Genomic DNA, 14,427 nt, shown 5'->3' with positions numbered 1-14,427 from the left:
TCTCCCCTTGCCCTATTATAGTTACGCCCCTGAATCTAAGCATCCCTACACTGTGTATAAAGTGACTGCTACGTGTTGTTAACTAGTAAAGCGCTGCTGTCGATGCCTCTCCCTTTGCTCCCCGTTCCCTTCTTCCTGCTGTTCTGTAATAGTTTACTTTGTTCTTCCTTCTCTTTCCGCTTTTGCCCACTCTCCTCCTCCCGCTCCCTTTGCCCTCCGTCCGTCTTCCTTGTGTGGCCAGCTACTCCCTCTTTTTCCTTTCCCCACTCTCTCCAATTGCCCTGTCCTGCACCGGCCCCGCCTGCTTCTACATTGATTTGTGGCCCTGCCCCAGGATGCCGCGACTAGTAGGGCACTGGGTCGTCTGCGTGCGGGGCAGGCACTTAGGACCCAGCGGTGCGGCGAGAAAGCAGGCAGGCGTTGATCCCATGTGCGGCGGCCCCCTCCCCCTGCCTGCCTATCTCTATTGTCTGAGCAGCCCGGCGGCAGCGGCAGCGCCTTGGCTAGCGAGTGCGATGCAGAGCTTGAGCAGCGCGCAGGCGAATGTGCACGGCCAGCAGCGTTAGTCGCCAGCTCGCCCATTTGCAGCTTGAGTTCCGGGCTGGTGTGGACATGCGCCCCACAGCGCCGGCAGGGGGGATCTGAGCGGAGGGAGGAATCCCATCCCCGGTGGAGTGAATCGGGTCCTGCACAATGGACTCTCGTCGAACGGCCCCCTGGCTTCTGCTTGCGATCGCGATTGTTCTCCCGAGTGCTCCCGGAGGTGAGTTGTCTGGCTGGGGATAATGGGAAGGGGTCTCTCCACCGACCCAAGCGCCCTGTTTTTGCCCCGGGGAAGGTGAGGTCCTCTCTTGCCTCAGAGTACTGGAACTGGGGTTCCCGCCGCGCGTTCTGTTTCTGGGAGATCGGCTAAGAGTGGGCTCCGCTGACCCTCTCCCACAGGAATGCCGCCCCCTCCCCCAGTGAAGTGATTCGGTAGGGAACCCCTAAACATCGGGTTTGGGAAACTATCGCGGGTTCTCTTTTGATTTCCATGGAAACAGCTGAGCACTTCTGCTCGTTGGGAGAGGGGCGCGTAGGCTGAGCCAATGGGACCCTCTCCCTGTGTTCCCCCAACCCTTGCGTGTTATTCCCGGATCTCTCTAGTGATGCTGCCCCCAAGATCGTTTCCCGAGCCAGCAGAGCCTCCTTTCCTAATCGCCGAGGGCCTCCCCTACTGGAAGTTTATCTGGCTGTATAGTGGAACACCATCACCTTCCCTACCCTCTTGACCCCCTGGCCCCGATCGACAGTGCCTAAAGATGAAATGATCCCACGGCTCCACTCTGAACCCCGCAGGAACCCCTAGAACCCCTTTGTTGTCGTGATTGAATCTTTGCAATGAGCACTACCTGCTGCTGGAGACTGGAGGGCAAGCAGATTTCCCTAGGAATGATCATGAAATGCAAATGAATCTTCCCGGGTCTGTTGCTGCTATAATTCAATTAGCCTTTGGTAGCCCCCTCCCTTTCCAGCAGGGTAAAATTAATCCCCACAGTGAATCGCTCTTGAAGGTGAGCTGGTGGCTTGCAAATGACTGAAGCTATAGAACTGACACCATTTCCCTTGGGAAAGTGAAGCTCATAAAATTGTGTCTTATGGAGAGCTGGGATTTTCAGCTCTGCCTTTATGGGTTCTGGCTGGATTTTATCTCTACAAGATTACACCTAGCTCCCCAATTCATGTAACACCCTGAAGAACACTTGTAATCTGCCGTGGGTCCATGGGAGAAAGAGGCTCTCCTCAACCAAATGTGGTTTAAATAGCACCAGTATGAAGACAATAGAATAACAGATGCACCACCAGTTGCCACCAGATGACCCATCTTCTGTGGTATTAATTCCTGTAAGGCAGAAGGTCTGTAACCATTGCTTCTGCTTCTCACTAGTGATAATCACTGGGATGGGTCTATAGCTCTGTGGTAGAGCATCTGCTTGGCATGCAGAAGGTCCCAGGTTCAATCTCCAGCATCTACAGGTAGAGTTGGGGAAGACTGCTGCCTGAAACCTTGGAGAGCTGCTACCTGTCAGAGTAGACAATACCAAGCACATAAGGCAACTCCCTGTGTTCCTATGTGCCTGACTGATTTCAGAATTTCTTCTGGAGCACATACGCCCTGTGAGCACTGTCAATGTTGTTCCCTTAATACTGGTGTTATTTGGCTGTACTGTATATGTGGTACCCGCATCAGCAACTCTTCGATGTTTTTGGCCAGGTTCTCAGTGCTATTTTACTCAATTAGTTCCCTGTTGGATCCTTGTCCCTTTAACAGAAAATGAATGTCCTGTGCTGAATAAATCCTCCTGGTACTGTTAGTTAGCTTATGGAGCTACTAGGGAAGCCTGCCTGAAATCTTGGGCAAAGGTATGTTTGTTTTCAGTGGGTCAGGAAGAGAAGGGGCTTTGCCTGCTTTGGAAGCACTTGCAGAGATGCTGAATGTTTCGATGGAGAATTTCTAGAGAAAAACTGGGTTCCATAAGGGAAAGAGAGAGAGAGATACAGGAATATGGGAGGGCTTTGAAGGGGGAGGGACACTCCCCCCTCCCTTTGAAGGGAAGAGAGAGAGAGCTGGAGCCATCACAGAATGAAGAGAGGGAGGGTTATGTCTGGATCAGGCTGTCAAGCTGATGAGAGGGAAATTGATGAAAGAAATAGTAATTAGCAGAGAAGGGAGCAGAGGTGATAGAGGTCACACCCTAGGGGATGAAAAAGCCAGATTTGTAAAGAGTCCACTTGTTTCTTCCCTGCCACCCGGCATTCTAGGACCTGAAGGGCCAGCGTGTGATGTCATGGTATCTCTCAGCCATCTGCTCCTTTTTCAGGGGAGCTCAGTAACCCAAATCTGGGGAGGTACGATAAGGGATCTCAGCAGGGCTCAGCATCATTTGATGTACTCATTGTTCTGTGGGGGGTGGCATTTGTTTGCTGTCATGCTGCGCAATATACAGAGAACGAGTAGGGAATATGAATATAATGAATATTTATATACTGCCTTTAAACAGCCACCTAATGGTACAGTGGGGAAATGACTTGACTAGCAAGCCAGAAGTTGCTGGTTCGAATCCCTGAAACACCTATATCGGGCAGCAGCGATATACATACAATACAACAAATACTTATATACCGCTTTTCAACCAAAGTTCCCAAAGCGGTTTACACATGGAAATAAATAAATAAATAAATAAATAAATAAATAACTTAAATGGCTCCCTGTCCCCAAAGGGCTCACAATCTAAGAAGAAACATAAGAAAGACACCAGCAACAGCCACTGGGATGCTGTGCTGGGGTTGGATAGGGCCAGTTGCTCTTCCCCTGCTAAATAAAGAGAACCACCACTTTAAAAAGGTGCCTCTTTGCTCAGTTAGCAGGGGATATAGGAAGATGCTGAAAAGCACTGTCTCATACTGCGTGGGAGGAGGCAATGGTAAACCCTTCCTGTATTCTACCAAAGACAACCACAGGGCTCTGTGGTCGCCAGGAGTTGACACCAACTTGATGGCACACTTTACTTTTTCAACAAAAGTTCCAAAAGCGGTTTACATAGATATAAATAAAAAAAATGGCCCCCTGTCCCCAAAGGGCTCACAATCTAAAACAGAAACATAAGATAGTCACCAGCAACAGCCACTGGAGGGATGCTATGCTGGGGATGGATAGGGCCAGTTGCTCTCCCACTGCTCAATAAAGAGAATCTGCTAAATAAAGAGAATAGCCACAGCATACAGAGAACGAGTGGGGAAAAGCAAAATAACTCAGTTTATAGAGGCTATATGGCATAAATACAGGTGTCTATGGGCTTGTGTGATTTATTTAGAGCAGTTCTATGGATCCACTATACTATGCCAGTGACCATGAATGTCAGTGGCATGTAGTGAGGATTCCCTCTTCGCCCAGCTGGTGCAAACTGTGGATGGGAGTGTTCCCTCAGTTTGTCTGAGCCATGATTGCCTTTGGTCAAAAAGTACATTTTAAACTTTAACATAAGAATAATGCACTCAGTTAAAATGCCTTTAATTGAAGAGTCTCCTGCCTGCAAAAGTGGTATAAGTTGAACAAAAGCTGTACATCTCAGAGTAAAGCAGGCTATTCTCAACTGCCCGCCCGGCTGCAGATGTCTAAAAGAACACCTGTGGTGTTGTGGAAGAGCATTCTTGCACTAAATAAGAATTTTGCCATTGTACTTCCTCAGCGCTGTGGCCATTGAAAATAACAGTGTTGCAGTGCAATTGCACAGTTTTACATATTAAGTCTTTTGCAACACTGTGGGTGTTGTTTTAGATGCCCGCAACAACGTGGACATGTGAGAACTGCCCATGTTACTCTGCACGGAATGTCAGCCACTGTCAGGAACTGATCCAAAATTTCTATTTTTCAAGCAACAAGAGTTCTTTTCAGAAAGAGTTTCAGAAAAAATTGGGAATGGTAGGCCTTCCTCAAATAAATGGATAAGCATTTGCAAAAAAAGGTCCAGTGAAACCAAAACACAGCTCTTTCTTTTGAAAACACTTTCTCATCAGACTTTTTTGCCTAGCTCTGGTTTCAACCTTTTGCTCTTGGTCCCTCTGTATAGCAAGGACTAGGCTTGCTAGTCAGTATGTGCCAGTCCCTGAATCCTATCTTCAGTTTGTATGCTCGACTGATGTCTGGAGCCTGAGTCCAAACACAATGAGTGTAGCCCCTCCTCTTTATATTCTGAGCCTACATCAGACCATCCCAGGCCAGCTCCAGCAGCAAAGTATCCATGTGTCAGTCTGGAAGGGGAAAGGGTTGTGCCTCCTACACATGTAACCTAGACATGCCTGTGGCTTCAATCCAAGCTGCTCTCTGCAAGCCCATGCCACAAGTGGTGGTAGTAGTGGGGTCAGTGCAGGCAAAAGTTCTGTGAGCCTGCCAGCATTTCAGATGAATGAATGAAGACCAAACCAAAAGCACAGACAGGTCTGATCCAGGCACATCCATTAACACAACTGGGATAACTCGTGTACTGTTTTGGTGTTGTAGCATTAATGTGGAAGCACAGAAAGGCATTGTTAAAAAAATGCAGGAACAATGTGGCAAGTAGTGACTCCCTTTAATTACTTTTAAAATAGTTATACCCTGCTTTTCTGCTTATAAAAAAGCATCCACCGAAGTAGCTAAAAAGGAATCAAAATGTGCAAAAAAGTAATCAATATAATAAATAACCCTTTAAAAAGAAAACAAAAATCAACAAAACATTCACCAGCTAGCAGAGAGGATTAAATCACAAGGAATTATGACATGTGCCATCCAGCACTACAAAGTGCTCTTGAACACAGGCACAAAAGCAAATCCACAGAGGTTATAGAATTCATGGGTTGAAAGAGAATGTGCTGTTCAGTTTGGCCTTGTTCAGAGTGCAGATGGAACTAGTGCCAGCCCTTGGGTGGCATGTGGAGGGTCCAGCAAATAGAATGTCACCAAATCAGCCTGTTCTGGTATACTCTTAGTATGGCAGTTTCTTGACTCAATGTGACCTTTGAAGAGTTGGTCCCAAATTAGGATCCTAGTGGAGAACCAAGCTGAAATGATTACTGGCTCTTCCAGACAGTAATAAACTGCAGGACATGCAAAGCCTTTGTGCGAGTTCCAAGCCCGTTTTTACTCCCCGTACACATTCTGCAGCAAGCTTCTGCACTACTATTTTCTGTACACATGCCAAGCCGGGAATCTTGTGCAGTTTCCCCATGCCACCTGCCAGCCAGCTCTACCATTCTGAGAGGAACGTGTCCCTTTCCCTAGTTGCCAGGAGAGCAGTGGATAGGTTCTTCTCAGAATGCAAGAGCTGGCTGGCAGGTGGCACTGGGGAAATTGCGTAAGATGTTCTAATAAAATTGCACTAGGTCAGGACTACTCAATGGTGGCCCTCCAGCTGTTTTTGGATTCTCAGCTCCCAACCATCTGCAGCCACAGTGGCCAATTGTTAGGGATGATGGAGTTGTAGGCCAACATCTACAAGAGTGCTGAAGCTGAGCAGCCCTGCACTAGGAAGTAGTGCAGAAGCATGTTGTGTGTATGGGGAGTAAGATTGCACTTGGAAAGTTTTGCACATCCCGCAGTTTATTGCCATCTGGAAGAGCCCTATGTTGGATTTGGAGGCAGGGACCTGAGTTCAAAGGTTCTCAGCCAGGAAGCTGAATGTGTGCGTCCTTGGATGGGACACTACCACTTGACTTAACCTGTCTTACTGGAATGTTGTGAGGATAAAATGGGATAACCCTGCCTACACCACATTGTGGCGTAAAGGGGCAATACAACTATCACAGATGAGTAACAGGCAGGGTAATTTTTTTTTTAATTTTACATTTTATATCCCGCTCTTCCTCCAAGGAGCCCAGAGCGGTGTACTACATACTTAAGTTTCTCCTCACAACAACCCTGTGAAGTAGGTTAGGCTGAGAGAGAAGTGACTGGCCCAGAGTCACCCAGCAAGTCTCATGGCTGAATGGGGATTTGAACTCAGGAGCACTCTTAACCACTACACCACGATGGCAAAGCATCTCAGTGTGCTATTATATGGGGTTTAGAGAGCTGAAGCTTCCGTCCGTCGTTGCTGCTGTTTTACATTTTGCTGACTGCTCAGAACCCCTTCTATAGAGCATAATGGCCCACTTTCCAGGGGTACTAATTGCTCAACAACCCTCCCTTGCCTCAGCAGCAGCTGTTGCAACAACAACAATGCTTGAACTGTCCCCAAAGATATAAGTGGGGGGCATCCCTACATCTTCCTCAGGTTGCATCTGGAACCTGGAAAGCTTTCTTTAAAGCCAAAACAGCTGGAGATGTTATTTGCTGAAACCCTGAAAAACTCAGAGCATAGCCTTGAAAAGATGCCGAGTGGCTGATGCACAGAATGCATTTCCCATGCCCTGATGGACCACTGCAAATGTCCTCCCAGTGGACAGTCTACTACACACATGCGTACCCCCTCCCCCTCGGGCTTCTTTGATACCAGGAACATGCTGCCTTTTTCCAGATAGATAACTCACTGAGCCTCTAATTAGATCTCAGTTAATTAAAAACAGCATCATTATCATTTTTAACATTGTTTGGAAGCAGGAGAAATCCCAAATCAAAGCTAAATCCCAAAACCTACTTGGGTTTTTTTTTTTCTTTCACAAAAGCACTGCAAAAAACACACACCCAGTCCTTATTCTCCGTCCTTGCACATCCTACAGCATTAAAATGGCTGCTTTGAAAAAAGCAAACCTGCAATCCAGGTGGAACTGAGGTGTTGATAGAAATATTGACAGAACTAAACAAAGCACATTAATGAGCAAATCACAGGTGTAAGCAAGCACAGTGGATGGCAATGGAGCTATGCTAGTTTACTAGTTGCCCCCAGAGAAAGTCTTAAAATGACATACAGGTTTTTTATTTCTTTTTTAAAAACAGTTCTTTACAGCTTTCAAAGCAAATACAACTTCTTGTTACACAAACTGATTATGAGAATGCTAGGGTTGTCTGCCCCCACCCCCAATTAGAAGTGCCAGTCCTCTAGAGCTGTAATATTTTGAAACCAGAGCAATCCATTGTGCTTTACAGAGCTTTTGTATGAAATAAAGAACATCCCTTAAAATAATGTCTGTTATTCCTAATCCTTGCTTTTTTCTACTTAATGCTGACGTATCCTTTGCCACCTTCCAACTACTAGGAAAAGAAAACCCTTTGTAACATTAGTGTAGTCGATCACTTCTTTCAGAAATCTGACCTGATCATGGTTTATTAATTCCATGGAGAGCAATTGAAAAGAATGATTTTTGCTGACTGCAAGTCATTTCTTCAGTGATGAGCAACCATGAATGTGTGGTCCAAAGAGTTAAATTGTCAGACTAAAAATCCCTTTCTCTCTCAGCTACTTGGCTTTCATTCCCTTTTCTCATCTGATGTTGTGTTCATACCAGTCCCTGGGTGACCAGAGAATTCGGGGAAAGATGAGGCTTGAATTTCTGATAGAAAAAAAGGAGAAATGCAAACACCTTGGATTGTATATATATATATCTCCTCCCCAGGCATTTCATGAACATCACAAAGGCAGTATTGCTAGCTCTAGGTAGTCCAGATAATTGGATGTGCCTTACAAAAGGATGATATTTTTTAAAAGAAACCCTTTCCTTTTTATTTGTCTTGTGCTTTTGGATTGTTTAAGTTAATGTTTTTCCAAATCCTTCATAATCGGGACATTTTCTCTTCCCAAAAGGCAGCTAAGATTTCACAAAATCTTTCACAAAGACAGTTTGGGGTTTAAAACTGCTAGCTAGCAGCGCAATCCTTTGAGAAGTTCTCTTCTTCACGTCCCATTGAAAACAATGGCGGGGCGGGAGGGTTGGCTGCAGAGCTTCCATTTATTTCAGAGAGGCTTGTGCAGAACTTCTAGGTGGATTATATGCTAGGTTTGCTAATACACCAAGGAATCAAAAAGCGAGAGAAACTAAATGTTATCGTTTTATATTACATTCATTCCTAGCATGCCTCAGGTTAGACTGGGGGCAGCCGTCTTCAAACTGATGCACAGCCACATTGGGAAATGCCATCCCTAGTCAAATGAACTTACACTCCATAGCCCTTTGTTCCATTTAAGTGTATTCATTTCAGTGTGTTGGGGATTGTTATTCACTGCAATATCTCTTCTGTGTCTTTCTTACAATAGCTCCTACATTAGAGCCCTCTTCAGACATTATTATCAGACTGGGTCCAGCCAACCAATCCCAACAGCACACCGCTCACGGTTACAGTGACACTTGTCTGCAGAGGGATATGCTATAACCATGATGGCTGCCATTTCCGTGACTGGCAGCCTTGGGCACCTGTGAGCAGTGCGCTGCTGGGATTGTAACCATGAGCAGCATGTTCCTGAACTGATTGACTGGCGGACAGGACCTGCTCTGAGAGGCTGTACGCAATTACAGCGTCCCTTCTAATAACATCTGAAGAGGGCTTAGGTCAGGCACCTTTGTGTTGTGTTGATGCAGAACCACCTAGTACGAAACAGTTGCTGACATCCTGACGAACGAAGCATGCGTGTTTTTATAGTCTTGTTTTTAATTTTTCGGTGATCCGCCTTGGGATTGTTTTAATGAAAGGCGGTATATAAATTTAACAATAAATAAAATAAATAAACAATGTGTGCTTTGAGCCTCTGTGGGTACGCAGCGGGAGCCTTTGCACAACTGCCCCAGTCCTCTAGTATGTTTGCTGCTGCACAAGAGCCCTAACACTGAGCGATGTGTTTCTGCTCTTACAGAGTGCTTCTGGAGTGTGGGCTATGCTCGGAAATATTAGGGCTCTTGCACAACAGGGCATGTTCTAGAGCAGGGATTCTCAACTTTGGCTCTCCACCTGCTCAATAAAGAAAATCGCCACTTTTAAAAGGTGCCCCTTTGCTCAGTTAGCAGTGGAAGAGACACTGCATTCATGTCAACTGTGCTGTGTCCCAGTTGAGTCACCTCAAGGACATTTTAATGGGGAATGTGCTGGTTCTACTCAGCATTTTCCCGTTGTAACAACTACACAAAGTATCGGAGGAAAGGGAGTAAACTCTGAGCCCCAGTGGAGCACAGTGTAATCTCCTTTACTACATTTATCCCACTCTGTCTAAAATCCAGGAAGATTTCTTTTAGGAACATAAGGAAGCTGCCATATACCGAGTCAGACCATTGCTCTATCAGCTCAGTATTGCCTTCACAGACTGGCAGCGGCTTCTCCAAGGTTGCAGCCAGGAATCTCTCTCAGCCCTATCTTGGAGGTGCCAGGGAGGCAATTGGAACCTTCTGCTCTTCCCAGAGTTCCCATATTTCTATGGACACCTATGAACCTCTGTTTCAGAAATAGATGCTTTTGCATAGTTACAAACCACCTTTTGATTTAAAACTTAATTTTTTGGAAAAAAATTCCCGAAGTATAATTGTGAACAAAAACATAAGCATATTATCTATTAAACCAATCAAAGAAAAATATATGAATAAACATTATAGTAAAATGTGTGCTCTTGTTATTAATAAATAAAATCCAATTTCTAGCAAATTTGTGTCCGTATTCTTCTTTGCTTTTCTGTAATATGCCAGCGTGGTGTAATGGTTAGAGTGCTGGACTAGGACTGGGGAGACCTGAGTTCAAATCCCCATTCAGCCATGATACTTACTGTGTGACTCTGGGCCAGTCACCTCTCTCTCAGCCTAACCTACTTTACAGGATTGTTGTGAGGACAAACTTTATGTACCGCTCTGGGGTCTTTGGAGGAAGAGCTGAATGTAAATGTTACAAAATTAATATCTCAGGTGTTTTGTTTTGGTTTTTTGCAATGCTGTATTCCAGATTTTTTTGTTTAATACCGATCAAATACTGCTGTGGATTTCAAAGAGGATTTATCAGAGAAGGCAATGCAAAGTCTAGCAGCAGTTAAGTGTAGTACAAACTCCAGATTATCAGTCATAACCTCATCTTTCAGATATCTAAAAAATACAACCTTTAAGGAATAAATAAAATTCTGTCCAGTTATTTCTTTTTTCTTCAAGATTTCTACCCAAACCTTTCTTACTAAAGAACAAGAAAAGAGTGTGACATCTCCAACAGTGATCAGTGCAAGATTTATACATATGCACTAGGGGTGTGCAATTTGGGTTTTCGGGTGATTCGGCTCGGACCCGAACCGAATCACCCCTGTTCTGTTTTGTGCCCGAATCTGGGTCACCCGAATCACCCTTGATTCGGTTCGGATTCGGATTTAATCACCTCAGAAGTGTGAATTCTCATTCTATCATAGCAAATGAGATTTTTTTCAATTAAACAACTCTCATGACCCCACTTTCACTTTTTCACACTTTCCTTTACTATGAATAATATGAGGAAGTAATCATTTTAGCACACTTCACCTTATGAAGACAAACCTCATAAAAATAAATTCACCAAAATTCACCCCCTGCCCAATCACTCTTAAATTGGGGGTGGGTGGTAGCCTCCACCCATTAGACACTATCTACCAGCCCACCCCACTCCTTTGGGGCAGATCCACTTTCTGCCCCCAATCTGCCCCAAAGACACCCAAACTTCAAAAATTCTCAAAAAATCAGCCCTCTGCCCAATCCCCCTGAAATTGGGGTGGTAGCCTCCACCCATTAGGCACTACCACCCCACCCCACTATTTTGGGGCAGATCCACTTTCTGCCCCCAAACTGCCCCAAAGTCACTAAAACTTCAAAAATTCTCAAAAAATCACCCCTTTGTCCAAACCCCCTGAAATTGGGGTGGTAGCCTCCACCCATAAGGCACTACCACCCCACCCCACTATTCTGCCCCAGGCCCCACTTTCTGCCCCAATATGCCCCAGTCTGTCCCAAAGACATGAAAATTTCAGAAATTTACCAAAAATCAGCCCTTTGCCCAATCCCCCTGAAATTGGGGTGGTAGCCTGAACCCATTAGGCACTACCACCCCACCCCACTCCTTTTGCCCAGATCCCATGCTATGCCCCCGAACTGCCCCAAAGTCACTAAAACTTTAAAAAATCTCCTAAAATCAACCATGAACCGAATCACCCGAATTTTTCGGGTCCGAAATTCAGGTGATTTGGCTCGTGCCCGAAAAATATCGGGGGACATCGGGGATGATTCAGTTCAGCCCCGAATCACCCGAAATTGTTCATTTCGGGCACAGATCATTCTGTGCCCGAAATTTTTTGCACATCCCTAATATGCACCAAATCTGGTGGGATTAGATACCACAAATAGGGATGTGCATGGAATCGATGGAGTGGTGGTTCAGAGGTGGGGGGGGCATGCCTTTAAGGGTGGGGGTGGGTGGCCTTCCCCCTCCCACTGCATTTCCCCCCGGTGCTCCATGTAAAAAGTGCCCATTGGGGCAGCAGTGTATCTCCCGGCCACCCCAGTGTCCTCCTCGGCTGGAAGTACCCGGTGCACCTGGGTACCAAACTGGGTTAACAAATATGCAGGTTTTTAAAAAAATTGGGTTAAAAACACAAACTGGGGCTCTACAGATGGGTCCTGAAAGAAACAAGAATGGGCTCAAAAACAACAAAAAAGAGTCCCCCAAATAATTAAAAAATGCAGTGCACATCTCTAGAGACATTTTTTTCCCCTTCCAGGAGGGGGGGCGGGAAACAGCTGGGGATGGGATGACTTTTGGTGGGAAAATGCTACAAAAGAGTTTAGCAGCCCTTCTCCCCCTGCAGTAATTTTCCCCATCAAATTGCAGTCTCAGCAACTGCATTGTATACGGGGTGGGGGGTGGGGGGGAGTTGCTAAAAAAGAATCATGGAACTACATGCATTCTTCCTTGAGAGAGCTGAAATTTAATCCACAGGGTGTGTGGGAAGTAAATGAAGTGAGAATCTGTTTTAAGCAAGAGGGAAACAAAGTTAGCTTCCATTTCCCAGGTCTCTCCAAAACATGACATAAAATCTCAAGAGTTAAAAGCACAGTTAAGGTGTCCACAATGATGAAAAGTAGCCTAATCTGTTCTTTTACTGCATTTTTTACTGCAGAGTACACTTTGTTATGCCTTCTCAGCCATAATGTACCACAAAGTGCAGTTAACAAAATCCCAGAGCTTGATTTTCCAGATCAGTGAGATGCTTGAATCTGCTGAGCTGGGGCTTGAAGTACTATGTTGGAATGAAAGGATCTTGAATTCATTCAGAAATATGATATTATTAAAAAAGAAGAGGGTAGGATTGTTGCAACCTAGCTGCCACTCAAGCGTGAAGACATCCTAAGATGGACCTTGGCAGGAGGTGGAGTTCTAATGCCTTAGGCTAGGAATCTGTCTGATCCCATAAACACAACTAGTTTAACTTGTATCTAACTGCCAGACGTCATACATCTTACATTGCCAGTCATGCGTTTTCTGGTACTGCGCATTTCAGTGCAATCTTTGTGGATGTTTTACTGAGAGGTAGAAAGTTCTTCATGAATATCCACATAGTTTAAGGAATTTTCCAGATTATTAAAAAACCTGCATTTTAAATCTTTCGGAGGTTGGAAATGTCATGCTGATTAAGCAGGCTTTTAATTGCATATCATAGTGTTGTCTTTGTGTTCAAGATTATTGGAAACAAGTTATAGGCAAGTAACTGGTATAGTGCTAAAATGTTAAGTAGTAACTTCTTAATTATTTAGAAGATAACTTTTAAGGGGCTATTGAACTTCTGTTGTAAAATCTTTTCATTGATGTGAAAAATTGTACTAGCTCATCACCGGAAAACCACACCAACCCCAGGTGTTACTGAATGGTTAATTAAGGTCCTGGATATCGCCAATTAGGTGGATAAAGTGGTTTTAAGGAATGGTGGTTGTTCCTAGTACTGAAAAAGTAGTCTCCATTCTGTATTGAAATACTCCGTTTTATAACAAAAACCTGGAAATGTAATTTTCCCCTGTAAATTAATTGTGAACTGTAAAATAATTATTTAACCTGAATTATTTTATTTTTAAACATGCATTTCCCATTTAGTGCTCGTAATGATCTAGTGCCAATTACTCCCATCCAAATGTAATGGTATGGTGAAATAACTTTGCTGGCAAGGGGGTGGGGCAGCTGTTTGTAGCTGCTGCTGTTCGTTCTTTCTTAATGGAGAGAACTACACCATAATATTGGAGAAGGCACTCACATAGCCTTCAAAATAAAGGCTAACATAAATAAAATAATTCACTCAAGCAAAGGTCCTCAAAACATTCTGGTATTGCTGTGGGGGATGAGGTGGTAATCTTGCTGCCATGTTTGCCATCTTTTTTGGGGGGGGGCGGGGAGTGACATGAGCAATTTTTTTGCCAGAGACAAAATGAAGTCTGAGCATGCAAGCAAGCAAGCAATGTGTCCATTGCCAGGGCCTCCTTCCCAAAACGCTTGCCTGTTTTAAAACTGGAGGATTGGTTGGTGTCCTCTAGCTTCTTGAGTTCCCTTTGTTTAAGCACCTTGTGCTTCTGGCTCCATGATTTGACTGATTTTACCAGACATGACAGTGTGGTATGTGTCAAAGCTGGTGTCAGGAATTGGCAAGAACAAGCAGTTGCCCAGGCCTACACACTGGCAGAGCCTCACTTCTCAGAGTCCTGGCTTTGCTCCTCACTGTTGTTGCCTCTTTGTTTGCCCACACTATGTTCAAGAGGGGATGAGCAAGAGAGTAGCCATGGCAGTTTCTGTCATCTGCTCTCTCACCAGTGCTCTGCCTTGCAAGTGAGAAGCTGAGGAGGACGAGGGCCCTCAGAAGGAGGGGACCCACACTGAGGGCATCTTGCCCAAAGGCCCTCTAAAATCTGGAGCCAAACCTTATCCATATTTACTGTATAAGAGTGACAAATGCCTTTTATATCCTGCTCCCTGCCCCTATGTTCTAGTTCGGTTCTTCTGTGCAG

The 14,427-nt window shown here is 45.0% G+C and overlaps 1 protein-coding gene across 2 annotated transcripts in view; it reads left to right on the top strand.

Moving 5' to 3' along the window:
- The first annotated feature begins 453 nt into the window (after positions 1-453).
- TMEM132A (transmembrane protein 132A) overlaps positions 454-14,427 on the top strand; it is a 35,787-nt gene continuing 21,813 nt past the window's right edge. For both annotated transcript variants that reach the window (XM_053285570.1, XM_053285573.1), the window contains exon 1: positions 454-763. In XM_053285570.1, the coding sequence (XP_053141545.1) occupies positions 694-763 (70 nt within the window). In that variant the 5' untranslated portion in view covers positions 454-693. The remainder of the gene's footprint in view (positions 764-14,427) is intronic.

The sequence above is a fragment of the Hemicordylus capensis genome, chromosome 1 (genome assembly GCF_027244095.1).
Source record: "Hemicordylus capensis ecotype Gifberg chromosome 1, rHemCap1.1.pri, whole genome shotgun sequence".
NCBI lineage: Eukaryota > Metazoa > Chordata > Lepidosauria > Squamata > Cordylidae > Hemicordylus > Hemicordylus capensis.
The sequence above is the reverse complement of the archived record's forward strand: the minus strand, read 5'-3'. Positions and strand labels throughout refer to the sequence as shown.